At 41.2% G+C, this 17,451-nt stretch overlaps 1 protein-coding gene across 1 annotated transcript; it reads right to left on the bottom strand.

Moving 5' to 3' along the window:
• Positions 1–1,415: 1,415 nt before the first annotated feature.
• On the bottom strand, positions 1,416–17,146 carry LOC139208468 (coiled-coil domain-containing protein 138-like). Its single transcript, XM_070838158.1, has 15 exons — positions 17,054–17,146; positions 16,664–16,703; positions 16,401–16,515; positions 16,212–16,312; positions 15,670–15,833; positions 15,268–15,405; positions 13,556–13,675; positions 12,973–13,050; positions 12,701–12,820; positions 11,864–12,016; positions 11,607–11,720; positions 9,587–9,800; positions 6,562–6,735; positions 2,457–2,595; positions 1,416–1,763 (listed from the first exon to the last, which is right to left on the bottom strand). Exons 1-15 carry the CDS (start codon positions 17,126–17,128, stop codon positions 1,637–1,639), a joined length of 1,872 nt encoding a protein of 623 aa, XP_070694259.1. The 5' UTR covers positions 17,129–17,146; the 3' UTR covers positions 1,416–1,636.
• Between the last annotated feature and the right edge of the window lie 305 nt (positions 17,147–17,451).

Genomic DNA, 17,451 nt, shown 5'->3' with positions numbered 1-17,451 from the left:
AATGAAGAATCAGCTTCATTGTAGTTTGACTGCACAATATGAGTTTTTACATTTCACTCCAGTACCATCACCTGTCTCGTCTTTCTCCACTGGGTCTATGACAACTGTGACGCTTTGTGCAAATGCAGGCAGTTTCTAAGCGTCTGCAATCACTCAAGGAATTACTTAAACTCAAATATCTAAAATGGGTTGTGATTATTTTAGGAAGAAAAATTCATTTCAAACATCATTGTTCATAAAAGCTTTCTTGAGCAGGGGGTTTAAAGCTTCCAGGATGCCTTGAATGAAAAAAAATTAATTTGATTTAATTTAATGCTAAATGCCACATCTTTTTATTATTTTTTGACCGTTTATAATCCTAGCAATATACTAATGAAAAATTTTATCAAAAGATGAATCAAAAATAAATGGCAGATCAGAATTGTTGGCTGCAAACCCAAACATAATAATGAAAATCAGATAGATTAAAATGTTATGAACAAAAACAATCATACAAAGCTTCTTGTTCCATCAAAATTATATTTAAAGACTCTTCTTTCTTTCTTGAAATCAAGTTGCTCAAGTCACGACAATTTTGTTTTTGTTCACTTTTTTTTTTTTATTTGTTTCTTTCTCAGCATGTGCTACTCATTAGTAGGTAAAAAGTAGTGACTTTTCAGAACCCTCTTGAAAATGATGATGTACTTGTACTGTTATCACTTCATTTGCTTAATTTATTCAAATTACGTGCAGTACCAGTGTACAGGTATACTGCATTTATATTCTGTAATAATTATGAGGTCCAAGGACACTCCAGCCACCCTGACCTGAACACTTCTGCAAACTAACATGAAGTTCATTTAGAAAACTGTATGGGCCTTATAAAAAAAACAATATGCACCCCTTTCAAATTAAGAAAAGCCGAACACATCCATGGTTTTCAACGAGAACATTTTAAATATCAGCTTTAATTATTCCAGTCAGTTCAATCTCCTCCATCAACCAACAGCACCAGTGTGTCCCACACTGAGAACATTACTCTTGCAAACCCCCTTCATGCTCTGGAACAAACAAATAGGACCGAGGTTATGCAAAACATATGGATTTCAGCATTTCATATGCAGTCCACTCTTAATGTCCTTGAGTTCTTTTTGTTTATTGTCATTAAAAAGCTGCACAGTCACAGCCTCTCCTTCCTCTGAGCACATCAGACACCCATTAAGGCCACTGGCAAGCATGACACTCGTTAAAAAACAAGGGCGGGTGGGGGGTGGAGTTCATCACAGAAAGAACAGAGAGAAAAGAAGACAAGACATCAGATAAGCATTGTGGAACACAGAAATAGACCGGTCAAAAAAAAAAAAAAAAAAACGTCCACTAAAAAAGTGCTTCTGACAGACAAAAGAACTTCAAAAACACATCATTATATAAATAAAGTATGTGTGTCTGTGCAAGTTATTTGAGGTAGACTAGGATGAAGCCTTCAAGTACCGTACGGTTAGAAATATGGTAATTACAGTTTGAACACACATGAAAGCCCAGGCAACGTGTTGAAGCACTAAAATACGAGGCAAGCCAACTTTATCCCAACTGGGAAGTCTGAATTTTTAAAGAGACCTTGAATTCAGCATGTGGCAGAGCACAGATAGTGTGCATGTTATTTAAGGCTGTGGAGGATGGATCTGAGATTAAGGCAGAGGAAGGTGTGTGTGGGGTTGGTTTTACGATTAAGGTCTTGTATCTGGAGATGGAGTGAGGATAGTTCAAACAGATGACGGTTCTTCCTGGACAAAAATCAAAGAGATACAACACAGCAACCTGTCAGTCCAAAGACAACCCATGAAACACAAGTCAGACCACTGAGCTACGGCTGCTGAACTGGTTATCTCTGACTGGGTTTGCACCACTTCGGCTGAACAGGCCAAGAATGAAGTTTAAAAGTTAAGCCTGATAAGTGTAATTCACAATTTCCTTCCGGTCCTGGTCATAAAGAACCAAACGATGACTGATGTATTTAAAAATGCTTGATGACCAGCTGAATGCACACTTGACCTGTTGAGTCCAGGCAATACACCCTACTAAACTTCTCCAGATGTGGTGGTGCCAGAGGAAAAGTCAGGGGTCACCAAAATTATCCAGAGTCATCGCCTGGGAACCATCAAATAGTTGTTGAGAAATTTAAGTCTGGACCAAAGTGGCCCACCGACCGACCGACCGACCGACCGACCGACCGACCGACCGACCGACCGATATTGAGGTCCTGGAAGCCTTTAATTTTCATAAAAGAAGTAGATATGCAGGTATTTACTACCCATGATCAGAGACATGTTAATCCTTGTTCAGTGTATGATGTTGTCAGTATGGGGATCACTGTGTCTGTATTCTACAATGTAAAGCATCCTTATGTCTCGTGTAAGGCATTGTATAAATCCAAGCTATTATTATTATTATTATTATTATTATTATTATTTGTTTACCTGATGCTAGAGAGCTTCTGTAGCAGGATGGAGAGCTTCTCCAGAGACGGGAGCTCCAGACGAGGGTTTTTAAGCAGCTGGGATGCCGTTCGGAAAAACTCCTCACAGCTACATGCCTCCAGGAAGGGATTTAAGTAGCCTAAAAACACACAAGCAGAAAAAGTAGGATATTATCGAAACACTTTCTTTGATGAACAACACATTTTTAGTCAATGTTAAAACTTCTGAAGAGATGGAAACTAACAACTCCATTTTGCCATATTTTCCAGATTTGCATAGACATGAAAACTACGTTGACCCACAAACAGACCATGAAAACACTGAGTTAGACAGGGACACAGCTGCTGGTCACAGTGACTCTGTGATGATTGTATTTGGAAGAGCTTCTACATTGTCACCAAAACTCTGACCTTCCTTTCATCAAACCATAACCCCCACCCCACACACACACACAGATGAAACAGAAAAGACAACAGCATCAATCTGCGCAGATGGGAGGTGCACATTTTTTAAATTAATCAGCGAATGTGGGCCTTATGAAGTCCTAAAATTGGTCGGTTCCTAGTAAACAAACATTTGTTTCTGCTAAAGTCACATTCCTGCTCTTTCAAAAACTCTCCACTGTCTTAGACCACGCACAAGGGTGAGGGAATACAATCTGAGCCACAGGGGGACTTTTTGGCTGGTACAGAGGTTCTGCTGGCATCGAATCACAGCAGAAGATTGGACAGAGAAGAATAGGATCACGTTCAGAAACGAAAAAGGATGAGATGGGTAGGATCTGATAATATGAGAAGGATAAAGCAGGAAAGGATAGTTTGGTCAGTCTTCTCCAGCAATAGCATCACCTCACCTCAAGGTTGTAATGTCTGCTGATAGTGGCTGGACAATAAGACTTGTCAGCTAAACTATGTACAGTGGGGCAAAAAAGTATTTAGTCAGCCACCAATTGTGCAAGTTCTCCCACTTAAAAAGATGAGAGAGGCCTGTAATTTTCATCATAGGTACACTTCAACTATGAGAGACAGAATGAGGAAAAAAAAAATCCAGAAAATCACATTGTCTGATTTTTAAAGAATTTATTTGCAAATTATGGTGGAAAATAAGTATTTGGTCAATAACAAAAGTTCATCTCAATACTTTGTTCTATACCCTTTGTTGGCAACGACAGAGGTCAAATGTTTTCTGTAAGTCTTCACAAGGTTTTCACACCCTGTTGCTGGTATTTTGGCCCATTCCTCCATGCAGATCTCCTCTAGAGCAGTGATGTTTTGGGGCTGTTGCTGGGCAACACGGACTTTCAACTCCCTCCAAAGATTTTCTATGGGGTGAGATCTGGAGACTGGCTAGGCCACTCCAGGACCTTGAAATGCTTCTTACGAAGCCACTCCTTCGTTGCCCGGGCGGTGTGTTCGGGATCATTGTCATGCTGAAAGACCCAGTGGAGTCCATAGTGGAGTTTGGAGTGTGACTGTTTGAGGTTGTGGACAGGTGTCTTTTATACTGATAACGAGTTCAAACAGGTGCCATTAATACAGGTAACGAGTGGAGGACAGAGGAGCCTCTTAAAGAAGAAGTTACAGGTCTGTGAGAGCCAGAAATCTTGCTTGTTTGTAGGTGACCAAATACTTATTTTACCGAGGAATTTACCAAAAATCCTACAATGTGATTTCCTGGATTCTTTCCCCTCATTCTGTCTCTCATAGTTGAAGTGTACCTATGATGAAAATTACAGGCCTCTCTCATCTTTTTAAGTGGGAGAACTTGCACAATTGGTGGCTGACTAAATACTTTTTTGCCCCACTGTATCTGTGGCTGAACATAATCCTTCAGTCCGACTTAACTGAGGTGGCAAGAGGGCTGCAACTGACGGTTATTTTACTTTTTTTAATGTTTGGATTAACTGATAAATCATTTAGTCATTATCCTTTAGCTATAAGATGTCAAACAGGTCCATCACAATGATGATTTCAACAGTCCAAAACTGGAAGATTTTCTATTTACATTGATGCAAAACCCAGAAAAGTAGCAAAATCTAGAAAACATATGAAAAACTAGAAAATGTAAGGATTTTGTTTTTGGTTTTTTATTTTAACAACCGATGTAGGTGTATCTGCGTTTTTGGCAATCAAAATTATTTACAAGATCATATTGGGTTTTTTTTTTTACTTTATAAGCCTTACATGACAGTGATGCTATGACTATGTCTTTGTGTGTTGATTGTTTTTCACCGTGTATGATTTTATTGTGTTTTTTGCATTGTGTGCACACTGCAAACACTTGGGGATAACAGCTCAATCGATTTGTGTCTTACAGCATAAAAATTCTTATTTCTGACAAATTCTTCACTTAAACCAGCAATAACTGGTTTATGATTTGTCGACCTCTTGGGGGCAGCGGAAACAAGGTGTGAACACAACACTGACACCATAACATTGTTTGCGACGTCTCATTTCATCGAGGTCCTAACATTGTATCTTATCTTATCCTATCAAGACAAGGAGCCTAATAATGTGCTATGGACATATGACAACAAACACATCTTAACTGTGGTGAGCATGAAAAGAACACAAACAGAGGTACCCAATAGGTCCACATGTGACCATGGAAGTTAAATATACAGTACGAAGTGGTTTGGTGGTTTATGCACCCACTGTTTCAGTCAAAGCCAGTAAAACACTGTGACTGAAAGTGTTTGTGTATTTGTGTGCGCTGAGGCGGCCGACTCTATTTTTGTGACCCCATGAATGTGCTATTCACAAGATGTGTTGTGTAACTGGCAGAGTAGGTGACTGAACTTTATAAACGCAGTCAAGTTGTCGCAATATTACCACAAACATCCTGCATGTGTGTGTACGTTTTCTGTACAACTTGACCTTTTTGTTTTGCTTTATTGGTGACCTTCAGGTGTCAGCATTTCGCCCCCTCTTCCTCACCCCTTTCCCGTCTCCTCTCATTACTGCTTGTAAAGCACAATAATTAGCAAGTCTTGCTAGACTTACAGTCCCCTTGAAACACACAACTGTATGTGCACACACACACACACACACACGCACACAGCTCCAGCCACAGTCGCCTCTGGCATATGGCTCTGCTGTGCATTAGCATACAGCAGTCTTAAATGATATGGCTCATAACCCTGCTGAACTCACCCTTCCACAGAAACACACTGCAGCTGCTCTCTCTTCCTCGTCCACCTCTGTCAAGGCTTTCGACTTTCTATGAGAAGAGCCAGGAGGTGGTGGTGGAGGTCCAACATTTTATGACCACAACTTCCAAATCTATTGCCTGACCAGCTCTTTTGATTGATGTGAGCTCAGAATTTTCACATGTGGTTTTTATGGGGGGATGATATGGGGTGATACAGCAGGAGAAGCTGGTATAAATTAAAGTAAAAAGTGATAGTAAAGACAGTCTATAAATCTGCGCTAAAAGCACGATCATAGCACCTTTCAAGGCTACGTCAGCCACAGACGGCACTGAACAAATTTCAAAATCAGTCTTGAGCTCAGTTTGCTGTGTTTCTTTTACAGCCACAGCTGTTCATGCTTGTGTCTGAACCCTCTTTGGCAATGGGAGAAATGTGTTCCATCCTTTTTCTTGTTGTTTCTTAAGACAAAACTTAGTTTTCTACAGCCTCCTCCGAGAAACTTGTATTTACCAGCAGTACACAGTGAACACAAAAGTAAATTACAGAGGAGCTATACCAAGACAAAGACGGTGGTTATTGCACCAAACTTCAATTCTCTTTTTAACCAATATAACTAGAGAGCAAATTGTTTTTCCCCCTAAAGATTTTTTTTTACTATTTCACACATCAACTGTTTAAGTATGAAAAACAGTTTGAACATTATGATGAAAACTGATAAAAATAATTTCCTACATGCAAGCTGAAGTTCAGTATTACATTTAGAATTTTTTCAATTCTCTAGGTAAAGGCATGTTGACTTGTGTATACATCAAATAGGCTGCAGATTATTACACTTGGTGCTTTCTCATAATTACACAAGGAAGATTGGTTCTACACTACACTCACTACACATACACATACTACTCACTACACTACACACTACATACACTCACTACACTACACATGCCTACTTACGGGACTGTTCAGCAAGCCGCATCAGGATGTCTACAGGTGTGTGCAGACCGCCACGGCCAGCCCGAAGCAGCGACAGCAGCACGCACACTCCTCCATAGTGGATGAACAGGCCTCGGCTGTCCTCCGACGTCAGCTCAGTATGGAGACTGTCAAGAGCCTGGGCCAGCACATGAGCTGCACATGTGACAGAGAGACAAACATAGAGAGATGCTTGATTTGGTTTTAAATTGAGTGCTTAAGTCATTTCAGTCATGCTTCAGCTACTGTAATGTATGTAATTTTATGTGCTAAAACACATTCTCGAATCTCATCTACGGGAGCAACTAACTAACAAACTATTATTTTCATTATCGATTAATCTGCTAATTATTTTCTTGACTAATCAATTAATTGCTGAGCATATAAAACATCTGAAAGCAGTGAAAAAATGTTCGTCACTGAATCCTAGAGCACATTATCAAATGTCTTGTTTTGTCCAACCACTAGTCAAAAACTGGAACTACCAAATGTTTGGCATTTTTGCTGGAAGAATGACTTAAACGTCTGATTATCAAATTAATAGATTATTTATTTTATTTTGGTTCGTCAATCAAATTGAGCTTTAATCTCATCTTCATGCCGTACATTCTCATGAGCATTTTATCTTTTCATCCACCTGAAACATGTCTTCCATCTACTCTTTCCCATCCTCACTATCTAAGTGTTTTATTTCCTTTTCTTTCTCACACCATTGTACTCTGACCTTCCATTATTCTGTAGTCCATCCAAAACCCATTTTGCCTGACAAATTCAAACATATGATCTGTGCACCCACCAAATTGTTCTGAGAACTTCTAAGAAAATGCTTTTAAAATGTCCAAAAGAGCTGGATTTATACAACCTGACATGGGATAAAAGCTTCCTTTGTAATTTTGGACTGAGTATGGTTAGCTCCATCTCAGAATGGTACCGATTATCTGTAAAAACCAGCAAATATGAGGGAGAAGGAACATCTCTTCATCATAGTCAATCTGGTTTAGCATCAATCAGGAGAAAGGGGAGAGAGCAAAGCTGGTGAGCAGATTGACAGAAAATGGTCTATGGAGTCATACTAAGGGAGCCCTCGAGCATTACGAGCAGATGGAAGGTCAGTTCAGAGCAGAGTTTCATAAACTATGTCAGGATATGTAGGCTGCACCCACTGAGTGTACAAAGATTTATAGTGTGGAAGGCCAGAAAGCACAATTTGGATGGAGCTTAAAGCTCCTTGCCCTTTTAAAATATTTAGATCAGAACAAGACAAGAACCTAAAGTCACGCTAGCGGCTCTGTGAGGTGCATTTTGGACTTCCTGAGACATAAGCAGGGTCCAAAGATTGTTTCTGATCAGATTTTAGTAATGGTGTTGGAAGTGCTGTGGTAGTGGTTGTGTTGCCAACACACTCATGACGACATTAATGACATGCTGATGTTTAACAAGCAATGTTTACCATTTTTACCGCCTTAGTTTACAAAGTTTCCTATGGGAAAAAACAAAATGAAACCACCTTCAATGCATATGCTTTTGGATAAAACCTGTGTCCAACTGGTGATTACAAACTCATTTTCGCAACTGTACAGTTTCACTTTCCCCCCCTCACATATCAGCTCATGATTGTGACAGATTTTTCCAACTTGTTAAAACTTTCTTTCCCCAACATTGCAAGAAGCTACTATTGATTTATTACTGTGACGGTCTTGACACACCTCACCTTGTTGTCAGTGTAGTTGCTAGACTACAGTTGTAGTACAGTTGTAGTTGCTTAGTGATGTAGCTCCACTATGTGCTTTCCCTTAATGAGCCAAATATTAGATTTCATAAACATTTGATAATCTAATTTCATAGAAACGTATCACTCATGTTAGTATGTACAATAAAAAATTCAGGAAAATCCATTCAATAGTTACTGAGATATTTCAGTCTGGTGGACTGACCGATACTGCCACCCCTGGCGCCACAATGCTAGTGTGGCTAGAAGACCTGCGTACGAACCGATAAGCTGAACTGATAAACAATATCCATCGCTTCCCCCAGCACTATTTCATCAACTATAACAGATGGAGTACACAAACAAGCCAATTATGTACATTTTATCTGCTCTTGCTTTGCTTTGTTTCGTCTTGTTTTTGTGTGTTTTTCTGCTGGGTCATCATTGTAAATGAGAAGCTCTTCTCAACTGATTTTACCTGGTAAAATAAAGGATAAATAAAAAAATTTCAGCCGTGGTCCTCTTGGATTTGCACTGAACTGAAATATGAGGTTGCATTAACAGTGACAATTAACTTTTAATTACACAGCAAGCAAAGTATGTGTGAAAACACTCAGTTACGTGTTATGTATGTATGTAATGGTTCTGTGGGTACACACACACACACACACACACACACACACACACACACACACACACACACACACACACACACACACACACACACACACACACACACACACACACACACACACACACACACACACACACACACACACACACACACACACACACACACACACACACGTTCGGTGCTCGTGTGGTGGGAAGTGATAAAGTCACAACAGAGGCAGGGCTCACACTCTCTAGATCTAATTATGACTGATTGAAGATTGAGCATCTACATCACAAACTGATCATAGATTGTGATTTCAATCATTCATTTTCATTTCAGCCCATTTTCTAGCAGATGTTTTTCAAGCAAAAATAAATGTGAGGATTTATTGCTTTCCTCAGTTTTAATTTGTTGTTAACTAAATATTATTGAGTTCTGGACCGGTATTTGGACAAAACAAGAACTTTAAGGATGCTACCCTGGGCTGTAGGAAATTGGCATTTCAATCAGCCCAACCTGATTCATTATTCTAAGCCTTCTATCCTGCTTCATGTCTGTAATTTAATGTCTGTTCACATTTTCCAAATAAAATGCTTGGAATACAGTGTGTGTGTGTGTGTGTGTGTGTGTGTGTGTGTGTGTGTGTGTGTGTGTGTGTGTGTGTGTGTCTTCAGTACTATTACCTTGTGTGACAGTGCGAAGGACAATGAGAATGGAGAGAAGGCGTGTGTGAGGACAGGGGCTGTGGTAAAGGGGCCAGGTCTTGCGAGGTCCACCAGTAGCCCCTATGCAGGACTTGGGCAGGTCTGAATCTTCTGGTTGCGGCACAGTTAACTGGGCTGGGGGTCCTGATACTTCCTCTCCTATCCGCCGCAGAGTGGTAGATAAAGCCACATGCTGTGCAAAAACACACACACAAACACATGCTAGTCATTGTACCAAACACATAACTATGGCTGCATTCAGTTACTTTTGTTACATAGGCCTAACTGTTAGAAAAAGAAATCATATGCCTACAATGATCTTCATCAAACGCCAGTGTAGAAAATACAAGGTCAGCCTGACAGAGAGCCAGCAGGCTTCTTCTCCAACATCTCCATTTAACCGACGGAGCCAATAAGTCAGCGCAAAAACACAGCTACTATCCAAGTTTTATGCATTTCCAAAGCAGTGAAGAGCTGGTGGTGGTTTGCAAGTTCTACATCCCTCCATCTGCTACATAGGGACCCCAGACTTTAAGTTTCCTCCCTTCTTCCATTCAGGCATTGTGGTCCAAGAGTGGTTGGATTCTGCCTTAAAAGTGAACACATATTGCAGCAATAAGGGAGCATGTGATTCCAGTTGAGCATCAAGCATGTCACTGAGCAGATATGACACGGCCTGACAAACAAACATTGTGGGGGGGGGGGCAAACACCCTGCAGCAGGACTGGAGAGGAGGCTTGATGGCTTAGAAGTTGGAGGCCGTTCGTAGAGATGTAGAGGTCAGGGGTTGGGGGTGACGGGTGGCTCGTTGTTGGGATTGGGAGGTTTTACAATGAGCTACAGGTAAAGGTTAAAGGCTGGAGGCCTACAAAGTGGGATGAGATAATAGAACAAACCTGTCCTATCCTATCTGTATCTATCATGGGGGGGGGGAGCTCTCGAGGGACTCATGGCCATGTGGCCATATAATGGAGTGGGACACACTTTCTTATCAAAGGGACAGCATGTTCTGATGTGAAGACTCTGTTCAACACACAGAGGCAGGCAGGGGACTTAGATAACCACGCTTCTCATCTGAACACATAATGGAACTCGACAGGACCTCCAAACATTAAAGCCTGCCACGCTGTGAGGGCGAGATGTAGTGATAAAGTGGATATCCCCTGCCTGAAGTGGATGTGTACTTCTTTGATGTGTGGCTATGTGCTGAGGGAAAACTGTGTCATGTTTGGTTTCCGCTGCATGATGTTGTAAAAGTGTCCCAGCAGCTTTCTAGAATAGTTAGAATAACACTCATCTCTTGCAATGCCAAACACCAATAACTGAGGAAGGTGCAGGCCACAGAATTAACAGCATTTTGTTATCCAATGTAATCTCACTCCCCCGTGTTATTATTTTTTGACAGCACAGATGATCTATTACAAAGGAGAGGTGGTTTCTACTGAAACGGGAAGATAAAATTGGCTTTCTTTTCTTCTCTTGCAGCCATTTGGCCGATCAGTCATTATCAGACAACAGCTAATTTTCAAAGGCAACCAATAATATTGCAATATATACTGAAAAACAGCTAAAACAGAACTCTTAATCTTCCCGTTTCTGTGTTAATGTAGTACTTCTTATGTGGCTATGGAGCTACAGTGATGTGGCTCATTCACACTGCAAGGTTTTTATGACATAGAATAGGGGGGGGGGGGCTGTGAATGACCACAGACAGAACTGAAGGTGGTGTGACACCATCTGGCCTACAAATGACCTTTTCGGCACTACAAAAAAAAATGGCTGACAGGAACACTTGCTAAAGATCATACATACTGCTCAACCAACCATTAGCCTGGGTCCTAAAATCCTTCAACAAAAATGGGTAAAAACTGAAAACAATGAGGCACATAGCCCACATACACAATGTTCTATTGCTATTGTAGTCATACTATATGCTCTTTGATGCATCTTGCTGCAGCAGCTCGGTTTACAAACAGGAATAATCACACCGGATCTTTACCTGTGAACTGTCCGTGTGTCTCAAAGCACAGTGGATGAAGCGGAGAAGGTTGAGGAGGAGGTCTGATTCTGGCAACGGAGTGTGATGAAGCTGATCTGCTAATAACGGGAGCACCTAAGGAACCAGAAATAATGTCTTGACAATGTTATGACTTTGCAATAAAAAATTGTTAATGTGTCTTGCACTTTTGTGATCATGACACCAAAACATGCACTAAAAATCCAGAAACTGGAGTGAAGCTACAAGGAACATGTCACCTTAAGGCATCTCTCGTTGAGTACGACCTCTGGAGGAACACACTGGCTAACACCTTTGCATTCATTTCCTGCTGCTGCAGAGAGCGTCTGTCCATCAAGTATCCAGTCCAGCATAAAGGTTAGGAGCTTAGGTTGGGTGGGACTGGAGCCGCCCTGAAGGAAGGAGGGTGAAAATATAAATGGTTACATTATATCTCTACAGCATTCATCTGCAACACACTTGGTTACAAAATGGTGAGGATAGTTATAGTAGCTATTTTATGTCATGCATGTAGTCACAGAGAGCACCAAAGTGATGCAAAGATGTCAAGAATTAAAGAGATGTGACTAGAATTTCTAACTACATCTATTTAAAGTTTATTCTCAAAAGTGTGAACTACACCAAGACTGATTTCACTGGGGAGCCTAAAGGTGTGAATTAAACTGTGAAGTATGGCAGTGGAGCAAAAGCCTGGCTCAGTCAGTGATTTCTAAACAGGAAAAGGAAAAAAAAAAAAAAATTATCCCAGTGCTGCAGTATCCACTGACAATTCATCTTCATCGACAGCAGTGACGATAACATAACGGAATCACAAACTACAATTTATCATGGCAGCTGACAGCATGACTGTGGTTTGTGGAGAGGGACTGGTATAATGTTTCCTGCTTGGATATGTGTAAATGAGTGCATTACTGTGTGTCTAACCATGCTAAATGATGCGTACGGTGTTCTTTCAATAACACATGAACAACAAATACCATAATTCAGTCTTATTTAGAGGAAATCCTACTGAGTGTTGGTGCATTCAGCTGTAAAATAACAAGATAAAAAACATACACACAGGGTTGTTGAAGTACCTTGTTGCTGGGTTTTGCAGATGCAAGAGTTTTCTCCTTTTTGGGTGGTTTATTACACTCTGTGCTCTTCACAATCACTTTTTGACAGCCTCTTGATGCTATGCTGTGCTCATATTTCCTCTGAAAAACAAAATCCATTAATAAGTCAATTAATGAATATGTGTAAGAAAGTTTGTTTTAACTTAAACCAAATATATGAGACATAAAAAAAAACACCTTCCACTCTATTAGACATTAATGCTCAATAAAAAAAAATGGTTAATGCTTCTTACCTGGAGGTTCTCAAGTCGAGCCTGGACCCTCTTGGACTGGCCCTCCAATTTCTTATTCTGGTCGCTAATCTCATTCAGCTGTAGATAAAAGAAGCAGAGAATCTCAATCTGCTACGCAATACCACCATCTAAACATTACACAAATCTTCATTTGTTTATTGTCATGCAAACAAATCAACCACTTAAAATACCCAACAGACACGGATACAAAGAAGACAAGTACAGATTTAGTGATTCTGTATTAGTGTTGTATTGTTCAACATCCAAAATACAAGAAGGTTATCTCATAGCGCCCTCCTGTGGTATTAAGTGGATATCTAGATTAGTTGTCATAGACTCCACAGTCTAGATTACTCTCACAGAAAAACAAATAGTACTAATGTTCAGCACCAAAGGTCAGAAATCCAATGCTTAAATACAATAATAAAATGAAGGCTTAAATCACTATAAACCTTCAGTCAGATGCAACATGTCAGCCTGTGACTTTAGTAAAAGTTCAGAATCTTGCAGGACTTTATCAGACCTCTGTGATACCAGCAAAATGCACGCAGACAGTCATGGCTTGAATGTGAACACCCCTAACCTGTTTTCTCATGTTGTCATTCAGCTCCTTGATGGTGTCAAAGCTGCACTTGAGCCTCCTGTTCTCCTTGCTCCTCTCTCGAACGAGATCCTGCAGCTGGCTCAGCTCTTGCTGGTGTTTCTGGTGATACATTAATAAACATTCACAAATTCTGAACAGTGTAACCAATGCAGATTTACATCAAGTGTGGAGGCATACTGTTGAGTAATATAACACCACAAAAAAAGCATCTTGAAAGGAAGTAAGTTGTAGAGTGGAAGATTCAAGATCTAAGAATTTGATTGAGGACATTTTGCCATTTGCCCTGCTATAGGTGTACAAAGGCATTGGGATTATTGTGCAAATGTAATAATTACAAAAAGAATAATCAGTGTCAGAGTAGTATCAGGGTATTTTATTCCAGTCTGAAAGTCTCTCACAAGTAATCTGATGGCTGCAGAGAAGAAACTGTTTTTCAGGCTCTTCCTGTTGGTTTTGATCATTTCTGGTCAATTGCACCTTAGCTGGTATCTTGAGCTTCTCCATCTAAACAGAAATTGTCCAGGGTGATGTGGGTCTCTCAGAATGGCAGGGTTTTGTCTTGCAGCGGTGGGTGACTAAAGTAATACCTCTAGAAAGAACCCTCTCCACAAGGCCTCTGTAGGCCTGTGTGAGAGGCTAATGACTCAGGCCAGCTTTCCTCAATGGCCTGATAAAATAGAGCCTCTGCTGTCACCTCTTGACAGTGTTTACTGACTAACTCTGGCTGCACGCCAAAAAAACCTAAAGCTGTGGATACGATTGACAGAGGTTGCAGTGTGGGAGCGCTCTGCATGAAATCCTGGATTAGCTACTTGGCTTCGTCAGTGTTGAGGACAAGACAGCGAGTGTCTCAGCCACCAGCTGCCATCAGTGCAATTCATTGTTTCCCCTGATGAGTCCAAGGATGATTGTCTCAAATGCAAATCTGAAAATGTCGCAGAGGTTTATGGGTGGACGGGGAGTCATGAGTATAAAGGGATAAGAGTCTGGAGGTGAGGCTGCAGCCCTGGGGGACTCCAGTGCTCATGTTCAAGGACTGCTGATACCATATTCCCCACTGTAACCACCTGGGGCTCAGGCCCAGAGCTGCCAGTTTTGCCACTACCTTAGTGAGCTGAACAGTGTTAAAAGCTGAGCTATGGTCCAAAACAAGAAAAAAGAAGGAAAGCAGCTACATGGGTAGGACTCTGGCTCATGATCAATCGATTGGGGGCTCAAGGCCTGGTTAGGCTGCTGTCAGAAAGCAGTGTTGTCCAGCAGGGAGCAATCTGTCTTCTGGCATGTCACGGTGGTTGGGACACTGTACAGTTGCGAGTGCCTTCCTTTAGATTAGAGATTAAAACCGAGGTCAGTGTGCTCATTTAAGATGGCAAAGAGTAAGGGGTTCCCTGGCGTCGTGGCTAACCTTGCTCTCTCCAGCTAGCCACCTTATCATCCCTCAGTGTAGCTGGCTAAATGATTTCTTCCCTCTCCAGCTCAAGCTGATGCATGCGGAGCATTCTGGCACAAAATGGCTGCCGTGCATCACCAAGGTGGGTGTTACACCTTGAGATGAGCCCCCTCCTACCCCCTGTTCACTGTGAAGTGGTTTGGGTATCATGATACAGCCCTATATGAATGTAATCCTTTATTACTATTGTGTGTAGTATAGTGTGTTGAATGTAACTGGGTGGAGTCTATGGGTGTCTGACCTCCTCTACAGCTAGTATGCGAGTGTGTAACGCCTCCTCCAGCCCGGCCAGCCTCCCAAAAGCTTCCTCCTGTTGCTTCAGCCTCCTCTCTCGTTCCTGCAGCTCCCTCTCCCACTGCTGCTGGCTTTGTCGCTCTCCCTGTAAACACACCCAAACAAAGCACAGATACACTGATCTGACTATACTATGCTTTAGAATCTGTACAATATTCCTTCTTCATCCCACAGTCACTCTTAATTAAAACAAAATGCAAGTGTTGGAAAATGTACACAGGCATCGTTGTGTCATAATATCCACAGCTCTGTAAGTATCCTTGACACACATGGAACCTTAGACCTCGTCACTTTGTTTAGCATCGGGATTTTATGACAAACTGTCATTAGAATGGTTCTGCTCTCTCACCTTTAGTTGCTCGTAGATGGTCATCATCTCCTCGTATACCTTTGCTGGTACTAAGGAAGAGGAACGGCATGAGTCAGAGAGTTGGTGACCTCTGCGCAACTTCCCATCATTCTCAGTTTCTTGGGACTCAGAGCTACCATCCAGACAGGAAGGCAAGGTCATATCTGGACAAGCAGGGGTATAATGGAGGTTAGCCCAAGGCTAGCTCATTATCTACTAATAGCAGAGGTCAGACATTTCAGCAATAATGGAAAATTAAGTAAATAAATTGTATGAATTCTAGTTAAACTCAAGGACTAAATCATCGCTGCCTACTTTATTATTCATGATTTTGTCAAGTCATTTATTTCAAAACTGCAGTCACATGAATGTGATAATGCTTTTAATAATTAATAATTTTTTCTGAAGAAATAGTATCATTATTACAGCATCTGCTACTCTGAGTTTGCTATAACGTGTGCAGTTGCCAGTTCTTACTCAGACAGCACAAACACCGGTGACTGGTATCCTGATCTCTCACACACACACACATAAACACACACCTGTTTCTGTAAACAGCACCTGAGAGTCCTGAAGAGGGGCAGCTGTAAAGTGTCCACTGAGGTCCTCATTGCTGCCATGAGGGCTACGATCACCACCAAGCCTTAGAAAAGACAGCAGCATGTTTTGATCAAGGCATAATACTCAAACATGAAAAACTGTAGTGGTAAGCGTGATCTCATTAGGCTTACTGGTCGGGATGGTTGGCAACTGCTTTGAAGAGGTCTTGTAATGCTTTGCTGTAGCATTTCAACTCTGTGCTTCGCCGTTTGGATCTGTTGGCCAAAATGAGCCTTTGTGCTGCCTCTGAAAGAGTCAACATACAGAAAAATGAGGTCAAGATGTCTCCATTATTTCATGTGGAGGATCATCAATCAAATGTGGGATTGGACTGGTGAGTGCAGCTGGATTAAGGCTCGGTTAAAACATTACTGGTTGTGTGAAGTCCACTTACCATCACTGGCTCCTGTGGTAATGTCAGCTGACGGTGGCAACTACAAATCACAACGACTTGTATTAGTATAAGTGTCACTACAGTGTTCAATTATGTGTAACCATAGCGGGTGGACCACAAATTAAACTTTAAAAAGTTTGTTATGACCCAACATCACAGACTGTATCACGTCAAGAGAAGAGAAGTTAGAAGTGACGCTTTGTACAGTGCAGTAAATACATTTTGGTTTGATGTTTTAGTTTATAGCAGTAAGCTAGGTTAGCATTAGAGCTTCTTTTGTGATACCAACAACACTGACAGAGTAGTAATGGACACTGTTACCACGAAGTTATCAGCCAAGTCGTGTTTGTCTGGCAAAAATGTAACTTTAAGTTGTCGTTTAACTCACACCTGTTTCCTCCTCTCCAAATGTTTCCGTATCTTGGCTGCACCAGCCGCGTCGGTTTCTTTAAACAGCAGGTTCATGTCTTCTGTAGCTGTGATGTTGACTAACTGGTAACTTTCTCCTCCTTCAGTTTCCGCTAATTAGAATCACGGAGGCACAAAATACAAACTTCCTGTTAAAACTTTCAAATTAAAACCCATTATCATACATTTGAAGTGTTCTTTTTGCCATTAGTTGCACATTATTTTGAAATTCCAACCCCCTCACTTCCACTTCCATCACTCTCCAACCAGCCTGGTTTGTTCGCCGGGTGGAAACAAACTGTGAAAACAAAACACAGTTTGAACTTGGTGGATGAGTGATCATGTGACGTTGAAGCAATTCTTTTCCCCACGACCAGCGC

This window comes from Pempheris klunzingeri, chromosome 10 (genome assembly GCF_042242105.1).
Source record: "Pempheris klunzingeri isolate RE-2024b chromosome 10, fPemKlu1.hap1, whole genome shotgun sequence".
Lineage (NCBI taxonomy): Eukaryota > Metazoa > Chordata > Actinopteri > Acropomatiformes > Pempheridae > Pempheris > Pempheris klunzingeri.
Note: the sequence above shows the minus strand (reverse complement) of the source record. Positions and strands in the feature narration are given on the sequence as shown.

Bases quoted from the DNA above. Each gene is read 5' to 3' on its own strand.
- LOC139208468 (XM_070838158.1), bottom strand. From the start codon at position 17,128: ATGAACCTGCTGTTTAAAGAAACCGACGCGGCTGGTGCAGCCAAGATA. The intron at 13,051-13,555 runs GTTAGGGGTGTT...TTTTATCTACAG, and splicing joins ATGACAACATGAGAAAACAG to CTGAATGAGATTAGCGACCA. The intron at 12,821-12,972 runs GTAAGAAGCATT...TTTGTTTTTCAG, and splicing joins CTCGACTTGAGAACCTCCAG to AGGAAATATGAGCACAGCAT.